Source organism: Gekko japonicus, unplaced genomic scaffold (assembly GCF_001447785.1).
Source record: "Gekko japonicus isolate JY-2015 unplaced genomic scaffold, Gekko_japonicus_V1.1 scaffold29, whole genome shotgun sequence".
Taxonomy (NCBI): domain Eukaryota; kingdom Metazoa; phylum Chordata; class Lepidosauria; order Squamata; family Gekkonidae; genus Gekko; species Gekko japonicus.
Window position 1 is genome coordinate 2,555,356 of NW_015172003.1, and position 21,342 is coordinate 2,576,697.

At 45.4% G+C, this 21,342-nt stretch overlaps 2 protein-coding genes across 2 annotated transcripts in view; one reads left to right on the forward strand and one right to left on the reverse strand.

The window, feature by feature from the left end:
• The window catches only part of CFAP43 (cilia and flagella associated protein 43), an 88,507-nt gene extending 85,549 nt beyond the window's left edge, over positions 1-2,958 (reverse strand). Inside the window, exon 1 of the mRNA XM_015420099.1 lies at positions 2,954-2,958. Coding sequence (XP_015275585.1) covers positions 2,954-2,958 — 5 coding nt within the window. The remainder of the gene's footprint in view (positions 1-2,953) is intronic.
• Positions 2,959-4,009: 1,051 nt separating this feature from the next.
• GSTO1 (glutathione S-transferase omega 1) lies at positions 4,010-21,098 on the forward strand. Its single transcript, XM_015420111.1, has 6 exons — positions 4,010-4,134; positions 6,505-6,613; positions 10,348-10,570; positions 16,627-16,728; positions 17,940-18,046; positions 20,606-21,098. The coding sequence occupies exons 1-6, from the start codon at positions 4,101-4,103 to the stop codon at positions 20,757-20,759; spliced, it is 729 nt and encodes a 242-aa protein (XP_015275597.1). The 5' UTR covers positions 4,010-4,100; the 3' UTR covers positions 20,760-21,098.
• Positions 21,099-21,342: the final 244 nt, after the last annotated feature.

A 21,342-nucleotide genomic window follows, 5' to 3' on the forward strand; every position in this document is an offset into this window, starting at 1 on the left:
TTCACTACCCAAGGGAGTCTCAGAGCGGCTTACAGTCTCCTTTCCTTTCACCTCCCCCAACAGACACCCTGTGAGGTAGGTGGGGCTGAGAGAGCTCTGACAGAAACTGCTCTTTTTCCAGAACAGCTCTTATCAGAACTATGGCTTGCCCGAGGTCATCCAGCAGGTGCAAGTGGAGGAGTGGGGAATCAAACCCGGTTCTCCCAGATTAGAGTCCGCGCACTTAACCACTACACCAAACTGGTTCAGTGGGGTATAATGCCATAGAGCTCATCTGGAGATGAGCTGTAATTCCGGGCTCCATCTGAAGGTTGGCAACCCTCATTATGCCCCACTGAGGTCCCTCCCCAACCTCTCCCCTCTCCAGGCTTGACGGCCAAATCCCCAGAAATTTCCCAGCCCAGAACTGACAACCCTAACAGGACAGTAATATGTTAAAACAGTGATCTGTTTGTTTTTCTCTAATATTTTTAGAACCATCCTGGAGAGAGGTCCTTTTGCAATCAAAATTTATAACTAAAAGCACCCAAGAGGTGCATTTTTAAACATACCAAAAGCCACAAGGAATTATTGACCGCTGGGGAATTAGAAAAGCAAACAAGCCACTCCCCTCAAAGGTACAATTACAATATGAAGGTATGAGTCACTGCTGCTGCTGCTGCTGCTTCTGCATGAGAAATAAGTTTCTATTGTCCTGGCATCTGAGCCAAACATGGATCATACCTGAACTGAATGTGGGTGTTCCCAGATCTGCCAACTTCTCTTCTGTTGGCACTTTCTCCAGTACATTACCATTGCCCATTACAGTGATCCAAGAGCATGCTTGGTTGTGTTATTTCTTCTGCTCTTGATATATTGCTGTAAAACGTTAAGAGGAAAGTCAGGGGAGGATTCCAAAAGGGGGACAAAAAGCGTAAACTGGCCTGGAGGAACCACTTACAAAGATCCAGTGTCATTTTGGGCAGCAGAGAGGAGAAAGGCAGTACATTGCTTATCAGATGGCTCATCATATGGCTCGCATTGATTAAGAGTTGCCAGCCTCCAGGTGGCGCCTGGAGATCTCCTGTTATTACAACTGATCTACATACTACAAACATCACTTCTTCTAGAGAAAATGGCTGCTTTTGGAGGGTGCATTCTATGTCATTATTAAGGTTGCCAACTCCAGGTTGGGAAATGCCAAGAGATTTAGGGGTGGAGGAGCCTTGGCAGGGTATTATGCCATAGAGTCCACCCTCTGAAGCTGTCATTTTCTGCATGGGAGCTGATATCCGTAGTCTGAAGATAAATCATAATTCCAGATCCCCCTTGGAAGTTGGCAACCCCTGTCATACCCTGCTGAGTTCCATCCCCTTCCCAAATTATGCCTTCCCTAGACTCCACCCCCAAATCTCCAGGCCTTTCCCAACCCAGAGGTGGCAACCCTATTTTACATCGTGCAATCTGTTTCGGGCCTCAGTCAGAAAAGTGGACTATGACTGTCCACTGCAGCCCTTTTCAGAGACCTTACTTCAGGTTCCCCTGCTGTCTGAGGCTAGACAGGTGGCAGAAAAAGGGGACATACTAAAACTTTGGAACTCCCTCCCCAGGGAGATTCATCTGTCTCCCTATATTGTGGTTTTCTTCCAGCAGGTGAAGGTTTTTTTGTTGGAACGTTCCCCCCCCCTCCTGCCACTGCCGCTGCCGTTGCAGCTGCCGCCGACAGCAGCAGCAGCCATAACTTTTTAAAGCGCCCCTAACGAGAGCTGGGGGAGCCCGAATGACCTCTTGCATGTGATGTCCGAGAGGTGGAATTTGCCCACAGGCGGAGAGCTGGGGGAGCCCGAATGAGTCCAAGGCCACCACCCCGGGCTGAGGGAGGTGCGGGAACGTTTTGCCCCTCCCCCCCACGGCCGTTGCATCTGCCGCCAACGGCGGTGGCCATGACTTTTTAAAGAGCCGCTAACGAGAGCTGGGGGAGCCCGAATGACCTCTTGCATGTGATGTCCGAGAGGTGGAATTTGCCCACAGGCGAGAGGTGGAATTTGCCCCTACGAGTCCAAGGCCACCACCCCGGGCTGAGGGAGGTGCGGGAACGTTTTGCCCCTCCCCCCCACGGCCGTTGCATCTGCCGCCAACGGCGGTGGCCATGACTTTTTAAAGAGCCGCTAACGAGAGCTGGGGGAGCCAGAATGACCTCTCGCGTGTGATGTCCAAGAAGTGGAATTTCCCCACATGCGAGAGGTGGAATTTGCCCGTACGAGTCCAAGGCCACCACCCCGGGCTGAGGGAGGTGCGGGAACGTTTTGCCCCCTCCCCCCGTGGCTGTTGCAGCTGCCACCACCAGCGGCAGCGGTGATAACTTTTTAAAGAGCCCCTAATGAGAGCTGGGGGAGCCAGAGGGATCTCTTGCGTGTGATGTCCGAGAGGTGGAATTTGCCATATGAGTCCAAGGCCACCAACCCCGGGGCTCAGAGGCACGGGAAAGTTTCGCCCCTTCCCCCGCGGCCGTTGCAGCTGCTGCTGACAGCGGTGGTTGCCATGACTTTTAAAAGAGCCCCTAAAGAGAGCTGGGGGAGCCAGAATGACCTCTCGCGTGTGATGTCACATCACACGCGAGAGGTGGAATTTGCCCCTACGAGTCCAAGGCCACCACCCCAGGGCTCAGGGAGGCACGGGGACGTTTCGCCCCTCCCCCCTGCGGCCATTGCAGCTGCCGCCGCCAGCGGTGGCCATAACTTTTTAAAGAGCCCCTAACGAGAGCTGGAGCTGGGGAATGACCTCTGGGTAATATTGCCTTTGGGCAATCATGGATTCTCTGTTGGCAATTATGTCCCTATGAGCAATCATGGATTCTCTATTGGCAATTATGTACTCCATTATCCCCTATGGGCAAGCGTCCTCTCCATTAATCCTTATGGGCAGTCATGGATTCTCTATTGGCATTATGGATTCTCTATTGGCAATTGTGTACGCCATTATCCCCTATGGGCTAGCGACCTCTCCATTATTCCCTATGGGCAGCCATGGATTCTCTATTGGCAATTTTGGATTCTCTATTGGCAATTATGTACTGCACTATCCGCTCTGGGCAAGCCTACTCTCCATTATTCTCTATGAGCACTCATGTATTTCCTATGGGCAATTGCTGTCCTTCGTTTTAGTACGTTCCTTTTTTGTTTTGTTAGGCATACCTGCAATAATCTTTTTGGCCTACCTCCCTGGTGTTGGTGTTATGTGTGCTGATAAGTTTTTATTAAATTATTGTACATATACATATATACATATACTTGAGCTGCGGTGGCTCAAGTGGTTAAGATGCTGAACTGCAGGCTGTGAAAGGTCAGTAGTTCAGCAGTTCGAGACCTGAGTTGCCGCATGACGGAGTGAGCTCCCGTCTCTAGTTCCAGCTCCTGCCAGCTTAGCAGTTCGAAAGCAAGAAATTGCAAGTAGATAAATAGGTACCACCTCGGTGGGAAGGTAACAGCGTTCCGTGCGCCTTGGCGTTTAGTCATGCCGGCCACATGACCACGGAAACGTCTTCGGACAGCGCTGGTTCTTCGGCTTTGAAACGGAGATGAGCACCACAACCCTAGAGTCGGATTCGACTGGCTTTCGAGCAAGGGAACCTTTACCTTTTTTACATATACTGTATTTAAAAAAAATAAAATTAAAGGTTGAAATGTTTTCATGCTTTGATGTTCATTGCCTTGGGGACCCTATTTGCGTGGAAAGGTGGCACAGAAATGTTTTAAAGGATTAAAGGAGTAATAAATACATAACTGTTAGGTGGATTCTGGTTTGCTTTTGGATAGAGCTTCCAACCATGTGCCGTGACTGCAGCGTAACAGCACAAGCCTATCCAGGTTCTTACACCCGAGAACGTTCTACTGACTCGACGTAGACTTGATCTCCTCCTGTCCCGTATGTGCGGCTTTCCCTTTATTTGAGAGATGTCTCATAACGGAGGGGGAGGGGGACAGTGAAAGGGAGCCGCTGAGTCGCTACATGAGAAATAAGAGGGAGGAGCCAGGCTCTCTCGAGGATCTTGTGATCAAGCAGGCGAGGGCTTATTTGAGCAAAGTCCCCTTGTGGTCTCATTTGAGTCGCCTGCAGGCACGATGGCTGGGGAATTTGCGAGGAGTTTAGGGAAAGGTGAGAGGGCGTCGAGGGAGGGTTGGATTCGCCTTTTCTCCCCTCGGGCGCGGGGATCTGTCCGTGTGCTTATTTGTCTCTGCTGCCTCTTTTTCTTCGGACTGGCGCGCGGGTTGGTTACAGCGGCTGGAGGGGAAGCGTTTCCTTTGAGGCTGTCTTCGCCCCTGGGGCTGAATGACAGGCCTGGTTCCTCCGCCTCCACCATCCCGGGCAGTTTCTCCTGATAGTTGTCTTGGTTACTTGATTAATTCACATTCATGCTTTTTTGTATGTTGCTGGAATTTAGCTGGAAACCTTTGTGCCTAGTTGCTGTTGGGAGTCGTTTACTCGTGTAACTACCTCAGTATTTACTTAAAAAAAAATCCTACCCACTCTCCAAGGAGCTCAGGGTGATGCACATGGATTTTCTTCCTCCACTGCATTCTGACAACCGTCCTGTGAGGTAGGTTAGGCTAAGAGAAAGTGAGTTGCCCAAGGAAGATCGCACAGAGAGTGGGAATCTGAACTTGGGCCTCCCCTAGTCCCAGTTTGCTAATGTAACCACGTCACCTTACTGGGGGTTTCTGTAGTCTTAACTTCTGGAATTGGCACCCATGGAAAATTACAATGGGTAGGTTTCTGGCTAGGCCAGTTAACTTTCATGAATGCTTCTCCCATGTGTCCCCATGACATATGTTTATTCACACGTGGAAGAACAAAAGGAGCATATCTTTCAAAACATAAAATCAACGCTGACTTTAAGGGACTGTGTTGCCTAACATGCCCCATTTTATCTCGAGCCTTCCAAGGCTCTCCCCCTCCCTTATTCCTGTGTCCCCCAAAAGCATCTCTTTGGTTGCAAGGACAAGAATGCCTAAACTGATATTCTTCATATCTAGCTTCCTCCGTGGCCTTGAATCCTCATCATGTGTAGGCATAAATGTCGTGGTCCAGCAAGTTTCCCTGCTGGAGGAGGAGCCCTATACATGGATGTGGAGCAGGCATCTTGCATAAGGACTGTTTGTGCTACAAATTATTCTTGCTGTAGGCTGCTTCATGGTTTTGTCAGTCATCAAAAGGGGGAGGTGGACATGAGGAGAAAAGGGCTAATCATTTTGCCCTGAAAGTGTGTTTCTCTCAGACAGATTTGGTCTCAGGTGGGAAAACCTACAGCACTTGTAAAGTTCTTTTCTGGAACCAGGAGTAATTTGAGTCCTTTAAATTTCATCACCAGTTGTTTTTTAAAAGCAAAAAAAAAAAGGGGGGGGGTTCCTGAAAATATATTGGGTTTAAGCTCCAACCTCACACTGCTTATGTGGTGTACAGTTGTGTCTAGTTTGGGAATGTACTTATAATGGCAACTTGGCTTTGGGGAGTCTGTGGAGCAAAGTTGCCTGTTCCTAGTCTGCAGTCTTATGTGAGCAGAGGTGCAAGGGAAAAAAGCTCTCTCCCATAATTGCAGACCACTGGAAAGTGAGTGCTGCAAGTCTAAAGCTTCTTCTTTTAAGTGTTTCTTACACCTAATGTGCAGACAGTGTTATGCTCCAATGCACAGATGAGTTCTGTTGCAGACATGCCCTGTTAGGACTAAGGACACTCTGGTTAAACCTGTGCCTGATTACATGAACCTCCTGGAAACTTTTAGACCATCCAAAGGAGAGGTGAGATGGTCATTACAAACATGTTCTCTGACAGAAAAATATAACCATTTCTAAGTTTTAATAAGGCAAGGAATGTAAGGGAAATATGCAAGTATGGTCAAGTGTATGTAGGGATAGTTAAAAGTATAAAAATGTCTCTATCCCAAAATAAAGTTTCTTCTCCCCCTCTCCCACTTGAAAGGGAGACAAAAACATAGCCTTGACTAGTGTGCTCTTGGGCATGTCCCTTCGTTCAAACAAGAGTCTCAAAATGCACAAAGCTTAAACTCACAAGTAGATGTCTTCCCAGAAAGGAATATAAAACCAGTGCTGATAATTAGGCCTGGATCCTAGGTGCAGACACAGAATTTTGTATCACGGGTATTATTAGTTTCACTGAAATTGTCACGAGCTGGGGAAAAAATGCATCAAAGTTCACACTGGAAAATTCTGGTGGAGGCCTATCCATCACCATTCTACTGAATGCATAAGAATTACTTTGAAGTAAGTAGCTTAGAATGGCAATGTATGCTTGGCAGCCTTTCCCTTCCTAAGTTACGCAAAGAAGCTTTTTCTACGACATGACCCCTGCGTAAAATACAAAGCACTGTGAGATAGAAACAAGAACAACTGTTTTGAGAAGGCTTCCCATTTTCTCAGCTGCCCACTCTAGGTCATCTTTTGGGTTCAGTGAAAAGCTGTCATTCTTGCCGATTCTGACCAGAATGACTTAGTTCTGTTTGTCTTCCAGGAAGTGCAGCTCCTGGGCCTGTGCCAGAGGGAATGATCCGTCTCTACAGTATGCGCTACTGTCCCTTTGCACAGAGGACACGGCTAGTCCTAAAGGCCAAAGGAATTGAGTAAGATTATATACCTCTCTAATTTCAGTAGGTTGTAATGTCCTGTGCTATGACTCTGTATACCAAACCTTTTGTTATAAAACTGGTAGATGATCACTGTGTATCAGACTTTATGGAGATAGTGTTCAAGCTGGCACTGTATGTATCTGTTCTTAAAGTTACATTATGTTGGCATTCTCTCAGCTTTGCTGGTCTAGTAGAATTGACTGGTACTGTTAAATAGTGGTGGGCATTTCTGTAATTTTGTTTCAGATGTCCAAAGTACTTCATGTGTATTATCTAAGGAGTGTCGAATTCCTTTGTTATGAGGGTCGGATCTTACATAAATGAGACCTTGTTGGGCCAGTCCATGTGTGTCATATGTAATGTAATGCCAGGTAGTGGAGATATAAACTTTATAAAGGACACAGACGCAATTAAAGATTTTTTAAAACTTCAAATTAAACATGCTTAAAACAGTAGCACTCCTGCAGTATTTTGTTTATTTAACAGTCCCTAATAACTGACACCTTTTACTCTGAATTATTGCATCAAAATGTTTGTGCTGTAGTAATCTTGAGTATGCTGTTCAGATGTGTATCTGTAAGCTGCAAACCTACTTTTGATTTATTGACATTCATTACCGAAATCCCATGTTCAGTGTTTTGAGCCTAGGATCCAGGGGAAATATGAAATGGCTGAGCATTGCAAGCTTTTGTACATAAATTGCTTCATATGCTGATCAAGAACATGAGAAGGCATCCTGACCCACACTAAGGGCTATGTGTTTATCTGCAAAACTGTAGTTTTCCCCAGAGAAATAACTACAACTCCTATGAGGCAGTGCAAGAATAGAGCGATAGCAATATATAGTGGTCAGTATCAGCCTACTATCTGGGAAGTCTTACATTCAAAATCCCTAGTCTACAAAGGAAATATGCTGGGTGAACTTGGTCTGAACACACACTCTCAGTCTAATCCACCTCACTGGCTTGTTATTCCTCATCTAAAATAGTTCACATGACTTTCCTACTGAGATCATGAGGGCATGAATACAGCGATAAAGGGGGAAGGAACCCAATTGCACCCAGGATAGCCCTGACATAACGATCCCAAAAGAACACAAAGTGTAGCAAGGTACACAAAAGCTCATACCTTGAATAAAACTTTGTTGGTCTTAAAAGTGCTTTGTATTTCTCCCATGTGATTGAGGCAGCTGAGCAAAGCAAGGCAGGAGGAAGGGGAGGAGCCTCAGCCAATGAAGGGGAAGAAAGGCTTGCCTTTGTCTCTTGTGTGATTGAGGCAGCCTGGCCTGGAAGCAAGCTGTGGCTCATTTCCTCCCTCCCCTGGGGGGGAGGAGGGGGAGGAGGTTCAGCCAGTGCAGGGAACAGAAGCTTGCCTATCTATCTTTCCTGTGCGATCAAAAGAGTCTGGTAAAGCAAGCTGCAACACAGCAGCAGCAGAACTGGAGAAAGAAGCAGGAGACAGCCAGTTCCTTGTGGGCTGGATAGGAGCCCTCTGAGGGCCTGGTCTGGCCCGTGGGCTGCATGTTTGACACCCGTGCTTTACACTGCCATAATCTTACCCTGGTTTTGGAGAAATGTTCCTCGTATTTGCAGTGCAAATCCATTCATGAGTGTATTTTTTTGCTTACCTCCATAGTCTTGAGACACTGCCTAACGTTCTTGAAGGACTAAACATAATTCTGACTGAATTCCTCTATTGAGCATTTGAATGCAGGATTTATTTTAGATTTCAAATCAAGTTTACAAAACAGCAAAAAAGCTTGCAATACTCTTAGCAGCAAAACAGCATATAACATTGTGTGTAACATCCATCTTACAACAAATTATATGGGACTTCTGTCACACTTCTCAGCATGTACTGATGCTGTGGTAACTCTGCCTTCTGTTATGGTGAGTGTAACTTGAGGTTTTCTATACTATCTCACTTTGAAAAGGTGGTTGTATAGGCAGTACAGAATGGGACTAAAGTACAGCTATCTTCTTGGAATTTGATTATCAGAAAAACTACATATAGCACTCAAATTTCTTAGCACTGATTTCTGGAAGGAAAGTTTTCTTCCCAGCTTAGTGCATTTTGAAGAAAACTGTACAAACCCTGTAATGGTATCTATTTTTGCATTGCTTCTGTTGCTATGGTGTACAAAGGCCATGTTTAACTTTAGTACTGTTTGTTTAGGAGAAGTTTAAAAAAAACTGTAAAAGAATATGCATATTTTCATTTGCTCAGTTACCTGAAGTAGCATATTCTGTAGCAGTGAGTCTCATGGCAGCAGCTTTGTTGCCCCAAGGGCCCCCTCATTCTAAGACACAAAAATCTTGGAGACCTCTCCAAAAGCCAATTCTGAGAATGAACTTCTACCCACCCCTTCCAAAGACAGTCCATATTTGGTGGAGGCAGGTAGTGGCATACTTAGCCTATTTGGCGCCCGGGGCGGATAATTTTTTAACACCCCCCCATCTCTATTTATTTATTTTTTGCCATCAAGTCACAGCTGACTTATGGAGATCCTACAGGGTTTTCAGGGCAAGAGACATTTGGAGGCGGTTTGTCATTGCCCGCCTCTGCACTGGCCCTGCTAAGCTTCTGAGATCTGACCAGGTCTGGGCCCCTCCTCTATATGACAAAATAATTTTCAGTAATAATCATGAAATAAAATGAATAATAATAATGGCCTGAAAATAGATTCAGATGGCTAGCCGTGTCCATCTGAAGCAGCAGAACAAAGTTTGGTCTTAAAGATGCCACTGGACCCAGTGGTATTTGAACTGGTAGAGATGGACTGGTTACATTCCAGGTTACCCCTCTGTTTACTGGACTGTGGTACAAGTAGTATATTTAATTTTTTAAAAGTGTGTATAATCTATCCAGTGAGTGTTCTAGAATCAATATTAATGTGATAATTGGCAACTTTGCTTTTGTATATGCAGTCCCATGGGATGGGCCTTAATAGGGATTGCAATAAAATAAAGCCAATAATATTTTGTGAAGATGTTATAAACTTTGTTAACCTGGTTACATTTGATTTGTATAATCTGGTCCTCTGCAATGTGATGGAAATAGAGATCTCCTCCCAAGTTCTTCTCGGGTTGGACAAACAGTGAAACAAACATGTCTGCCTAGCATCATTTTGTGTTAAAGGAATCCTGTCCAACATACATTTGTAGGTTTCCTTCTCTTAATGGTATGTCTTGCAGTGGCTATTAGGTTAAACTTGCGCTTGTTAAACTTTTTTTGTGTGAGCACTTCTACCGTAAGTTGGTTGGTGGCGCATAGAGCACAAAGTTGAAATTAGGATCTAGACACCCTCAATTTCCTAGGGTATGGGTTAGATTTCTATAACTGCACAGTTTGGTGTAGTGGTTAGGAGCACGGACTGTAATCTGGGAGAACCGGCTTTGATTCCCCACTCCTCCACATGCAGCTGTTGGTATGACCTTGGGTCAGTCATAAGTTCTTTCAGAGCTGTTCTCTCAAGGACAGTTGTGGCGAGAGCTCTCTCAGCCCCCTACCTGACAGGGTGTCTGTTGTGGGGAGGGGAAGGGAAAGGAAAGAGATTGTAAGCCCCCCTGAGACACCTTTGGGTAGTGAAGGTGGGGTATAAATCCAATCTCTTCTTCTGGAAATTGTTATTGGGTATCATGAAAACATGGGTGACTTTATGGTTGGTTTAACTACGAGCAGAAGGCTGACAATAATAATGTTTCCTTGTTTCATGTCATATCTTGTAGCCATGAAATCATTAATATCAACCTGAAAAACAAGCCAGATTGGCTTTTTCAGAAAAACCCATTTGGACTAGTACCTTTGCTGGAGACAAGCAAAGGTCAGCTGATCTACGAATCTCCAATCACTTGTGAGTATTTGGATGAAGCATATCCAGAGAAGAAGTTGTATCCTGAAGACCCCTATGAGAAGGCTTATCAGAAGATGCTCTTGGAATTCTTCTCCCAGGTGTGTGCAGAATGAGGATGGGTGAAGTTTTGCTTGTTTCAAAATCTGTCTTCGGAAAACCAAACTCTTTACCTGAAAAACCAAATTTTCCAAAGCACATCTCTTCCCAACCCAGCTTAACATGTGCTGGTGCTAGCAGTGGCTGGCCAGTCAAGAGGTGGACAGGAAGAGATTCCCTTGTCCGGTGTTTTTGTGCAAACTGTGAAATTTACCCAGGCTCCATAAGGACTACCTTCCCTAGGGTGCCCTTTGCCACAGCGCCTTACAGGCTGATGAAATTTTATCCAAGATATCAGAGGTGGAGTTGGCAAGGCATGGAAGGGAAATGAATTTCTGCCCTTCTGCCTGGCTGACCTACATTTACCCTGGTTTCAGCAGCAGCCACAGCAAATTGTGTAAGGACAGAGGGAGGAAGGGGCATTCTTCTCCGGTTTGGATAGACAATACAGGCCATGTAGAAGGTCAGAGCTGTAATGCTGAGTGAAGGCAAGTGTAATGAGTGGCCAAAAGCTCATATTCCAAGTTCATGAAATACTAGTTTTGGAAGCATCTCTAGTATTCAGTGTTACAAGAAATATATTTCAGTATATAAGCCTACAGATGCAGCAGAGTATCTACAGACAACCACAGAAATTTGTTTAGTGGTTCTGCTATCCAATGTTATCCTTCATGTGGTTTCTCCAAGAAAAAATAGAGTTCTAAAAAGAAAATTTTAAATTATAGAAGGAAATTAATGGAAACCATTATTAAGGAAAGAATTAGTAGGCACATAGATGAACAAAACCTATTGAGGCAGACTCAGCATGGGTTCTGTAAGGGAAGATCTTGTCTCACTAACCTGTTAATGTTCTTTGAGGGGGTGAACAAACATATGGACAAGGGGGATCCAATAGATATTGTTTACCTTGACTTCCAGAAAGCTTTTGATAAAGTTCCTCATCAAAGGCTCCTAAGTAAGCTCAAAAATCATGGGATAAAAGGACAAGTCCTTTTATGGATCAAAAACTGGCTAATTAATAGAAAACAGAGAGTGAGTATAAATGGGCAATTTTCTCAGTGGAGGGACGTAAGCAGTGGGGTACCGCAGGGATCAGTACTTGGTCCACTGCTTTTTAACTTGTTCATTAATGATTTGGACTTGGGACTAAATTTGCGGATGATACAAAGTTGTTCAGGGTGGTGTAAACCAGTGAGGATTATGAGGCACTCCAAAGGGATCTGTCAAGGGTGGGCGAGTGGGCGTCAACATGGCAAATGGGGTTCAATGTGGCCAAGTGCAAGGTGATGCACATTGGAGCCAAAAATCCTAACTATAAATACACATTGACGGGGTCTGAACTGGCAGAGACTGATCAAGAGAGAGATCTTGGAGTCGTAGTAGATAACTCACTGAAAATGTCGAGACAGTGTGTGACTGCAATAAAGAAGGCCAATGCTATGCTGGGGATTATTAGGAAGAGTATTGTAAACAGATCAGCCAATATCATAATGCCGCTATATAAATCAATGGTGCGACCTCATCTGGAATACTGTGTGCAATTCTGGTCACCACACCTTAAAAAGGATATTATAGCTTTGGAAAAAGTGCAGAAAAGGGCAACTCGAATGATAAAAGGGTTGGAACACTTTCCCTATGAGGAAAGGTTAAGGCGCTTAGGGCTCTTTAGCTTGGAGAAAAGACGACTGAGGGGTGACATGATCGAGGTTTATAAGATTATGCATGGGAAAGAGCAGGTAGAGAAAGAGGTACTTTTCTCCCTTTCTCACAATACAAGAACCCGTGGGCACTCCATGAAATTGCTGAGCGGTCGGGTTAGAACGGATAAAAGGAAGTACTTCTTCACCCAAAGAGTGATTAACACTTGGAATTCACTGCCACAGGAAGTGGTGGCAGCTACAAGCATGGACGGCTTCAAAAGGGAATTAGATAAGCATATGGAGCAGAGGTCCATCAGTGGCTATTAGCCACAAGGTATAGATAGGGGCTCTGGGGCAAGTGATGCTCTGTCTTCTTGGTGCTTGGGGGGGTCAACAGTGGGAGGGCTTCTAATGTCCTGGCCCCACTGGTGGACCTCCTGATGGCACTGGTATTTCTGGCCACTGTGTGACACAGAGTGTAGGACTGGATGGGCCTTTGGCCTGATCCAACATTGGCGTCTCTTATCTTCTTATGTTCTTATGTCTTAAAATGCCCAAAGGGAATGTGATTCATAGTGTTTCTCTTTGAGCTATAAATTACTAGGAAATGGATGCTGCAATCAATTATGTTTCTTTTGTCATCAGCTTCTAAGGCACCTTATATAAGTTTATGGCTAGAGATAGTGGTCCTATACTAATAGACAGGGAATGCTTATGGATAGAGGAAATAAATTGCAAAGATCTTCAGGTTTGCTAGGATGAGGGACAGAGTAGGAATGCATAATGTACTCCAACAGCATAAGGTGGCAGTTGGCCACCATATAATCTCCTATAGTATGTGTTCTAGTACAAGTATGTATGTTGGAGACAGAAGGACTGCTGTCTGTTGTACTGTCATGTAAGGGATGAACCTCTCTGTAAGGGAAGCATTTTTTAAAAATGGAACAAAAAAGTCTCTTTGGATATGCCAAAGCAACTAATTAACCACCAAATCACATAACTATATTGAGACTAGGAGAAAGGCCCGTTGTGAAAATGAATGCGACGAGCTGTAGGAAGAGGGCCTGGGTAAGTCCGATTCGTGGCCAGCAGCACTGGCTCAGGAAAGCGCCACGCGGGGGTTGCGCAGGGAAGGCTGCCCCCCCATCGACCGCAACAACCCCCCCCCCATCGACTGCAGCAGCCTCCGCCCTCGATGGCTTCTCCTCCCTCCTGGGCGCCCGCCCGCAAAACTGAGGGGGGCTGCCTGTACTCGCGCGCCCCATCTCCTCCCAAAGAAGCGCTCCCTTCCTGCTGCAAGCGCCGGCTGACCGACCCGATGGCCCAGTGGGAGGAGGCTGGCAGCCGGCCAGGCCCTCGCCTCAGAGGCGGAACAGCTCCACCGGCAGACGCTGCCACCGGCGGGCTCCTCCGCTGTAGCTGGCTGCCTGCCTACCAGGCAGCCCTTGCAGGGCACAGCCAGGCGGGCTCGCGGCTGCTCAGCAGCCACAATCTGGCCTTGGAAGTTGCCTGGGGGGGGGGAACTCTGCAACCCCCAGCCCCGGAGAGCGCCCCAGAGGCAGGCCAGCACCAGTGAGGGGGAGAACAGACACCGGGGCCCTCCCGGAGTGGACCCGCATTTACCAGCCAGGTGCCACTGCTGCTGCTCAGATCTGTCTTCAGGCTACCGGGCTTCCCTCCCTGAGCCCAGTCAGGCCGCTCCGCGAGGCCGGGGGCAGCACAGAGCATCCTGGTGGGGCCCTCCTCCCCTCTCAAAAAAGGGCCCGCGGGCCTCCCTGGGCCAGGCTACACCAGCCCAGGGAAGTGCAGCGCAGCCCTTAACCAACTCCCAAAGGCCAGTCTGGGCGGCGCAGGGGAAGCCCGGCGAGGCTCTCCCCCCCTCCTGAAGAAGGGCCCATGGCCTCCCTGGGGCAGGCTGCACCGGGCCAGGGAAGTGCTGTGTGGTCGTTTCCCCCCTCCCCGAGGCCTGTCGGGCCGGCCCAGCCAGGCCAGTGGGCCAGGGAAGCCCATCACTCCCCCCCAGCAGCTCCTCTCCTAAATGAGCAGAGCGGGCCGAAGTGTCCGTCGTCTGAGGGAGTCAGGAACAGTGTGAGGCAAATTTTCGCAGGTGCTGCTTGTGTGGGTGGGACTGAGTCTACGGAGTCAATGACCTTCTGACATTCAGAGTGGCAGTTCAAGCAGCTAACTGATTTTGCCACGCATCGAATCTTGCCACCCCCTGGCTTTTAATAATAAGGAAGGATAGCTCTTCTCTTCAGTGCCTATTTTCTATAGGTTACAGTCCTCTGGCTGAGAAGTCAGAAGTTTGTTTATTCTAGGTGTCACATGAAACCTATGTATCTTAATCAAAGATCAGTCATGTTTTATCTTGTAAGACTGTTATTTAAAATCAATCTAATCATTCTTGTAATGAGTAAATATGATAGAATCACAATGATACAAAGTATACTTGTATATTTGAATGAAACAAAAAACAGAAATACATAAATATCACCCCTTATCCTTTTTCCTTTCCAAAGATTAAAAGATAAAATACAGTTTTTGAGATTTTCTCTAAATTGATTTCAGAAAGATTATGTCAGGGGCAGCCAAACTTGCTTAATGTAAGAGCCACATAGAATAAACGTCAGATGTTTGAGAGCCACAAGACATGAACAAATATTACATGTTTTAACTGGGAAATATGCAGATTTACTTTTTATTAACATTAAATGAGGCTGCCAAAAATAATATCAAAAGTGGTAAAAGCAGATATTGACAATGGTATTTATTTGTCCAATGATATTTGTTTACTAATGATATTTAGCTTCCTCAGTCACCCTGCCGGGAGCCACAGAATATGTGTGAAAGAGCCGCGTGCAGCTCCCAGGCCACCGTTTGGCCACCCCTGGATTATATAGTCTTAGCACACATCTGAGAGATTCAGGGGTGTTTGGGTTTTGGCTATCTTATATAGGCCCAGTTATGTGAAACCCACATGAGCATACCAAAACTTTCCAATTTGTCACTTATGATGGTATGATGTGAGTGCTTCCCTGAGCTTAGAAGAAATTTCCCATAGCAGTAAATGTATCAAAGCTGAACTATTAGATCAACTTGTTTGGAGATTTTTCTGGGCATCTTTTCCCCAAGGATGGAACAGTGAATACTTAAGTGAGAAAGTAAAACTTGTACTGTAACGCTCTCTACATGGGGCTGCCTTTGTCTCAAATCCGGAGGCTGCAGCTGGTGCAGAATGCGGCAGCCAGGTTGTTGGTGGGTGCCCCGAAATGGGAACACATCCAACCTGTGCTGCAGGCGCTGCACTGGCTGCCTATAGCATACCGGATTCGGTTCAAAGTGCTGGTGCTTACCTTTAAAGCCCTACATGGCCAGGGTCCGACATACCTGAGGGACCGCCTTTCCCCATATAGCAGTTCCGCAGAGCCTGTAAGACGGAGCTCTTCCGCCAGGCTTTTGAATAGGGGCCGCCGCCGCCACTACCACCACCGCATGTGTGCGGAAGCTGGACTGTCAGGGTAGGCCTACGAGAAATTGGAACAACACGGCATAGGCCGCCCCTCTCCCTTCTGATTTCAACCCCAGACCGCTTCCTGGCATGTAACGGAGAAAATGTATTTTAGTCCTCCATGTATCTTGTAAGTTGTAATTTATGCTGTTTTTAATGTATTTGGGTTTATAGCACGTGCCTTGTAAGCCGCCCTGAGCCTGCGTGCGGGGAGGGCGGGGTAGAAATGGAATTAAATAAATAAAATAAATAATGTTTTGCAAATTTGAAAACTAAAGCAAATTTTCAGGCTCACGTTTGTTCAATTAATACCTCTTAACAGTCAAGGGTCTGGGACAGTCTGGAATTCAGAGTGCTTCTCCAGCAGGCCACTCTGAGAAGTAACTAACATCCTTTTATTGACAGGGTTTATAAGAAGTAGCAGTTGTCTGCAATATTACGGATAGATACGGGGGGCTATTATATTTCAGCTTGTGTATAGTCCTTCAAGGAGCTGCGGTGGCTCAAGTGGTTAAGATGCTGAACTGCAGGCTGTGGAAGGTCAGTAGTTCAGCAGTTCGAGACCCAGGTGCCGCATGATGGAGTGAGCTCCCATCGCTAGTTCCAGCTCCTGCCGACCTAGCAGTTTGAAAGCAAGAAATTGCAAGTAGATAAATAGGTACCACTTCGGCAGGAAGGTAACAGCGTTCCGTGCGCCGTGGTGTTTAGTCATGCCGGCCACATGACCATGGAAACGTCTTCGGACAGCGCTGGCTCTTCGGCTTTGAAACGGAGATGAGCACCGCAACCCTAGAGTCGGATTCGACTGGCTTTTGAGCAAGGAAACCTTTACCTTTACCTATAGTCCTTCATTAAAAACGATGAACATTTCTATGCCGGAGTTAACAGTATAGTCTCTGATTTTTCTTAGCTAACTCCTGTGACCTACAAGTACTTTCTGGCCAACAGAAATGGAGAAGATGCATCTGCACTGAAAGAGGAATTCACCAAAAAGCTTCTCAAACTTGAGGAGGTGAGAACTGGAATCCCTAATCCCTTCCAGGGAAATGATAAAAGTATTCTCTCATTCAGTAGAGAGGCTTCCCTGATTTGTGATTGTGTCAATGACACATTGGGTGTATTGAAAAAATATTGTTACCTTTCTGTCTGGAGGAGTTCAGAGGACTTAAATAGGAAGAGGACGTGGCCCAGTGGTAGAACATATGCTTTGCATAAAAGTTCTTGGGTTCAGTTCCACGTTAAAAGGGTTGGGCAGCAAATGATGTGAAAGACCTCTGACTAGGAAGCCACTGCCAGTCAGAGTAAACAGTACTGTCCTTGATAGAGCAGTGTCTGACCTCATATAAAGCAGTTTCATGTGTCCAAGCTTACAACCCATAAAAGCAAAACCAGTACAAACAAATCTAAACTTGCTTATTTTAAGAGAAGGGTGATCCACCAATTTTAGAGAAATGCAAGTTTCATATTCTGATCCTTACATTAGGCTGGGTATTGTTGGCCATTCCATGTAACTGGTATTGAGTCACTTGTGTCTTATTTGCTGCTGTCCACTAGAGGGAGGCACATTTACACTTTGTGTATATCTGTCTAACTGTCAGACACCTGGGAGCCTTGTTTTTTCCCCTTAAAACCTAGGTTTGTCCACAATGATACTATAATTCCAGTTGAGGATAAGATATTCCAGGTTTCAATAGTTGGTTTATGCATGCTTGAGACTGAAGAAAAAATGTATTTGAGAATAGCTATGTGGCCCTGGTGGTGTTTTTTTAGTTCATAGATGCGAACTTTTTACAGGGGAGAAAGAACCACAGAACAGAAAATTAATTTTTAAAACCTTTACAGTTCATGAAATAGTAGGGCAGTGAAGCATACATTGCATCTTGGGAGTAAGGGGGTGAGATGAGAGTATCTGGGACTGAATATTGGGTAGAAGTAGATAGGCACAGAGTGGCTTTTTCCATGTCAGTCTTGATATCAGAAATTAAAATTAACATGCTGGGAGGTGTGTGGAAGCAGAGGTGCAATGTGAGCATCCTAGATCTCTGCTTAACCCCACTGGATGTGCAATCTGCCAGATACAAACACAGCTTGAAAGCATCACACAGGCCCTACAGTGTGGGATTAGAGGTGCTTGCTGCGCTTTCCCATATCAGTTTCTGCAGGCTTTCATAGTGTGCTTCTGTTAATCTTGTTTCTTGATGTCTAATGTCTTTGACCCTTTAGATTCTAGCCAACCACAAGACGAAGTTCTTTGGTGGGAACTCTGTCTCCATGATTGACTATCTTATGTGGCCTTGGTTTGAGCGTCTGGAGGCTTACCATTTACATGAGTAAGTCTTGGGGATTTCTATAGCACTCGGATATTTGGGGAACATTTTTCCATCTAACCACCTCCCACCAGTCCCTGACAATTACTTCCAGTTAACTGTGAGAGCTACTGACAGGAGAGGCCTGCTTCTGCTTGTCCCGCCTTTCCTACTTGTAATCTTTAAATTAGGGGGATGAATGCATGTAGGGGATGGGGCAGTTGCCTTTCCAGTTGTTCAAATGTCTCCCAAGGAAAAGAATGATTAGGATGTTAGACAGATGGACATACCTAAAGGGTGGGGGTAGTCATTTCTCTTGAATTTAGCAGCAAATTATTTAATTGGGACAAAGACCGTGGGATTCTCAGCTATTACAGATATTAAAGTAGCATGGTTAGAAAACTACTTTTAGGACTTGTGACTTCTGTGGTGAATAAGTCACCCTTTTCTTACCTTGGGCACTGAATAAGTACATTATGCATATGGTGCTCTTTACGTTCCATTGCCTTTTCTCCACATCAGACATTTTTCATCTGTACTTGTATGCCTGAACTAGACTTCAAATCCAGCTCATTCATTTGGGATCAACAGTTCACTTGTTGGAATTACACACTTGTAGAACCACCTCCACTTCAGCGGGCTTTTCCCACTGCTGAGCAGAAGGCGGCTATGGTGAATTGAATGCCCCATGCTAGAGATGGGTCTGTTAATGGCTATTAGCCATGATAGCTGAATAGAACCTCCTTGATCAGCCAGATGCGCTTTTGAGTATACTGTAGATAAGCAGGGGTAATCTTCTGGTGTAACCTTAACATTTTTAAATTGCCATCTTACATAGGGATCTAAACCCCCCAACACAACTGTGTATAATAGTATAGAAAATAACCTCTGTTGGATCAAGAATGTACAATCACACTGTATAGTGGTTATATGAATACAATCACAAAGACATCAATTTCATATGTCCATATCAAGTACAAACACCATTATCCATATACATCAAAGTCCAATGGATGAAACAGGCAAAGCTTGCAGGTGCAAGTTCCACAATAGATGATTTCAAAGTAGAATCAGGAATTTATGAAGCATTTCCTTCCAGCGAGCATGCTAGCTAATTAGTTGTCTCGTTTCACATCACAGTTTTTTCAAAGAAAGATCCACAATCCATTATTCCATTCCATGGAATTCCATCACACAGCAAATTTATGGAGAGTTCTCTTCTGAGATTGTTATAGAGAACCATGGAATGTAGATCTTTCTTTGAAAAAGCTGTGATGTGAAATGAGACAACTAGTTAGCTAGCATGCTCATTAGAAGGAAATGCTTCATGAATTCCTGATTCTACGTTGAAATCATCTATTGTGGAACTTGCATCAGGACAAGCTTTGCCTGTTTCATCCATTGGACTTTGATGTATATGGATAATGGCGTTTGCACCTGATATGGACGTATGAAATTGATGTCTTTGTGATTGTATTAACATATAACCACTATACAGTGGGATTGTACATTCTTGATTCAACAGAGGTTATTTTCTATACTATTATGTGTTGGTTTTTTTAAAATTCCTGTACTGTGTAAGTACCAGTTTGTTTGAGTATCTTACATAGGGAGGCAAAATCTCACTTCCTCTCCTCTTCTGCTGGTCCTGTTCCCCCTTTGTTGCTTCAGCTCTACTCCCCTACTGCCATCTATCATGTTTTGGGTGGTCCCCCCCCCCCCGGCTTTTTGTTCCATCTTTCCTCCCTTCCTCACTTAGAATCATAGAATGTTAGAGTTGGAAGGGACCTTGCAGGCCATCTAGTACAACCCCCTACACTCTGCAGGAGCATAGCTGAAAGATAGCCCTACAACATACCCGAAAGATGGTCGTTCAGCCTCTGCTTGAAAATGTCCAGCGAAGGAGCATCCACCACCTCCCGAGGCAGTCTGTTCCCTGCATTGTTCATCCACCTACCACCACCACCCCCGCCACCCATTCACCTTTGCAGTCCTGTCCCACATGGCAAAGGAGGTGGAAAAGCAGGCCTGTGGTGGAGATAAGTCTCCCTGTCGCCTGCTTGAGGTGGCCATTTTTCTTCATGTGTCGCTATTTCTGTTTTTTTAAACATTTGGTATCTTCTACAGAGATGGAGTTTGCCCAAGGTTTTCAGAAATACATACCTTAGAAGATGGTTCTTCTCCTTGTTAGTTTTTTGGACTTCACAGTGGGGCAACCCATTCCTATTAGATAATATGTTGTAGAAATATCAAACAATAAATGTGACTGGTAACATGGTGTATAAACCTGGATTAGGTGGATCATAGTCTAATTCAGCAGGATGGTTCTTGAGTCAATGTGGGAAGCCAGTCAATTCAGCCCTGGGCTGGTCTCTGTTAGTGATGTGGGCTGTGGAAACCCTGTGATATGAACTGCTGCAATTAGAAGGGCTGAAGTGACAATCTGACCTCTCAGTGTTCATGCTCAATCTCTTCTTTAGGGCACAATGCACATGGGGGGGGGGAATCTCCCCTTCCCACAACAGAGATCTAAGACATCTGAGAGTTGTGGGTTTCACAGTTAGTCTTTTTGTTTCTCCACAGCTGTCTGAACCATACCCCAACACTAAAGCACTGGGTGGAATCCATGCAGCTGGATCCTGCTGTTAAAGCTACGATAACAGATCCGCAGACATACAAAGGTTATTTGGAGCTGTATGTGAAGAACAGCCCTGAGGCCTGTGATTACAGGGTCTGAGTTGGTGGGAGCTTTCGGTGTATGGCATTGTGTATTACCTGCTAATTGCTCAAGTGCACAGGGTTAGGACCTGAATTAGATTGTGAAGCTTGTAAGATGATTCTGTGCTTGTTGTACAATTGGGATATATGGCTGTACTGAAATGACAGGCCCGCCTGCGTAAAGGCCTTTTTCTCAAAAGAAAGATGCATAAAGCTGGGGTGCGAGGAAGGTTTGGGGAGTTGGTTGTTTCTGAGTGCCCAGTAATGAGTTGCTTTTGTAACTTTGTCTGATTCCTGTTGTGTTTTTCAGTTTAGGGTAGTCTCCCTAAACTGTACAGATGAGTACTTTACAGGAATAAACACACTTCAAATGCAGAAACTTCCTGTTTCCTTTTCTGTGTAGCAGCAACAGCAAGCAGAGTTACACAAGTGGGGATGTGTGCAATCAAGCTTAGCCTGTTTGCGCCGAACGGTTACAAATGCTGTGCTGTTGAGTACCCACTCAGTTTAGCTTTTTCTTCTCAAACTAAGAAGGAAATATATTGAACTGCAGATGCAAACACTCACTTCTCTGTCACTTTCCATCACCTTATTCTGGTTAC

Coding starts and splice junctions, on each gene's coding strand:
- GSTO1 (XM_015420111.1), top strand. CDS start 4,101: ATGGCTGGGGAATTTGCGAGGAGTTTAGGGAAAG. Junction 6,614..10,347: donor CTAAAGGCCAAAGGAATTGA/GTAAGATTATAT, acceptor CATATCTTGTAG/CCATGAAATCATTAATATCA. Junction 18,047..20,605: donor GAGGCTTACCATTTACATGA/GTAAGTCTTGGG, acceptor GTTTCTCCACAG/CTGTCTGAACCATACCCCAA.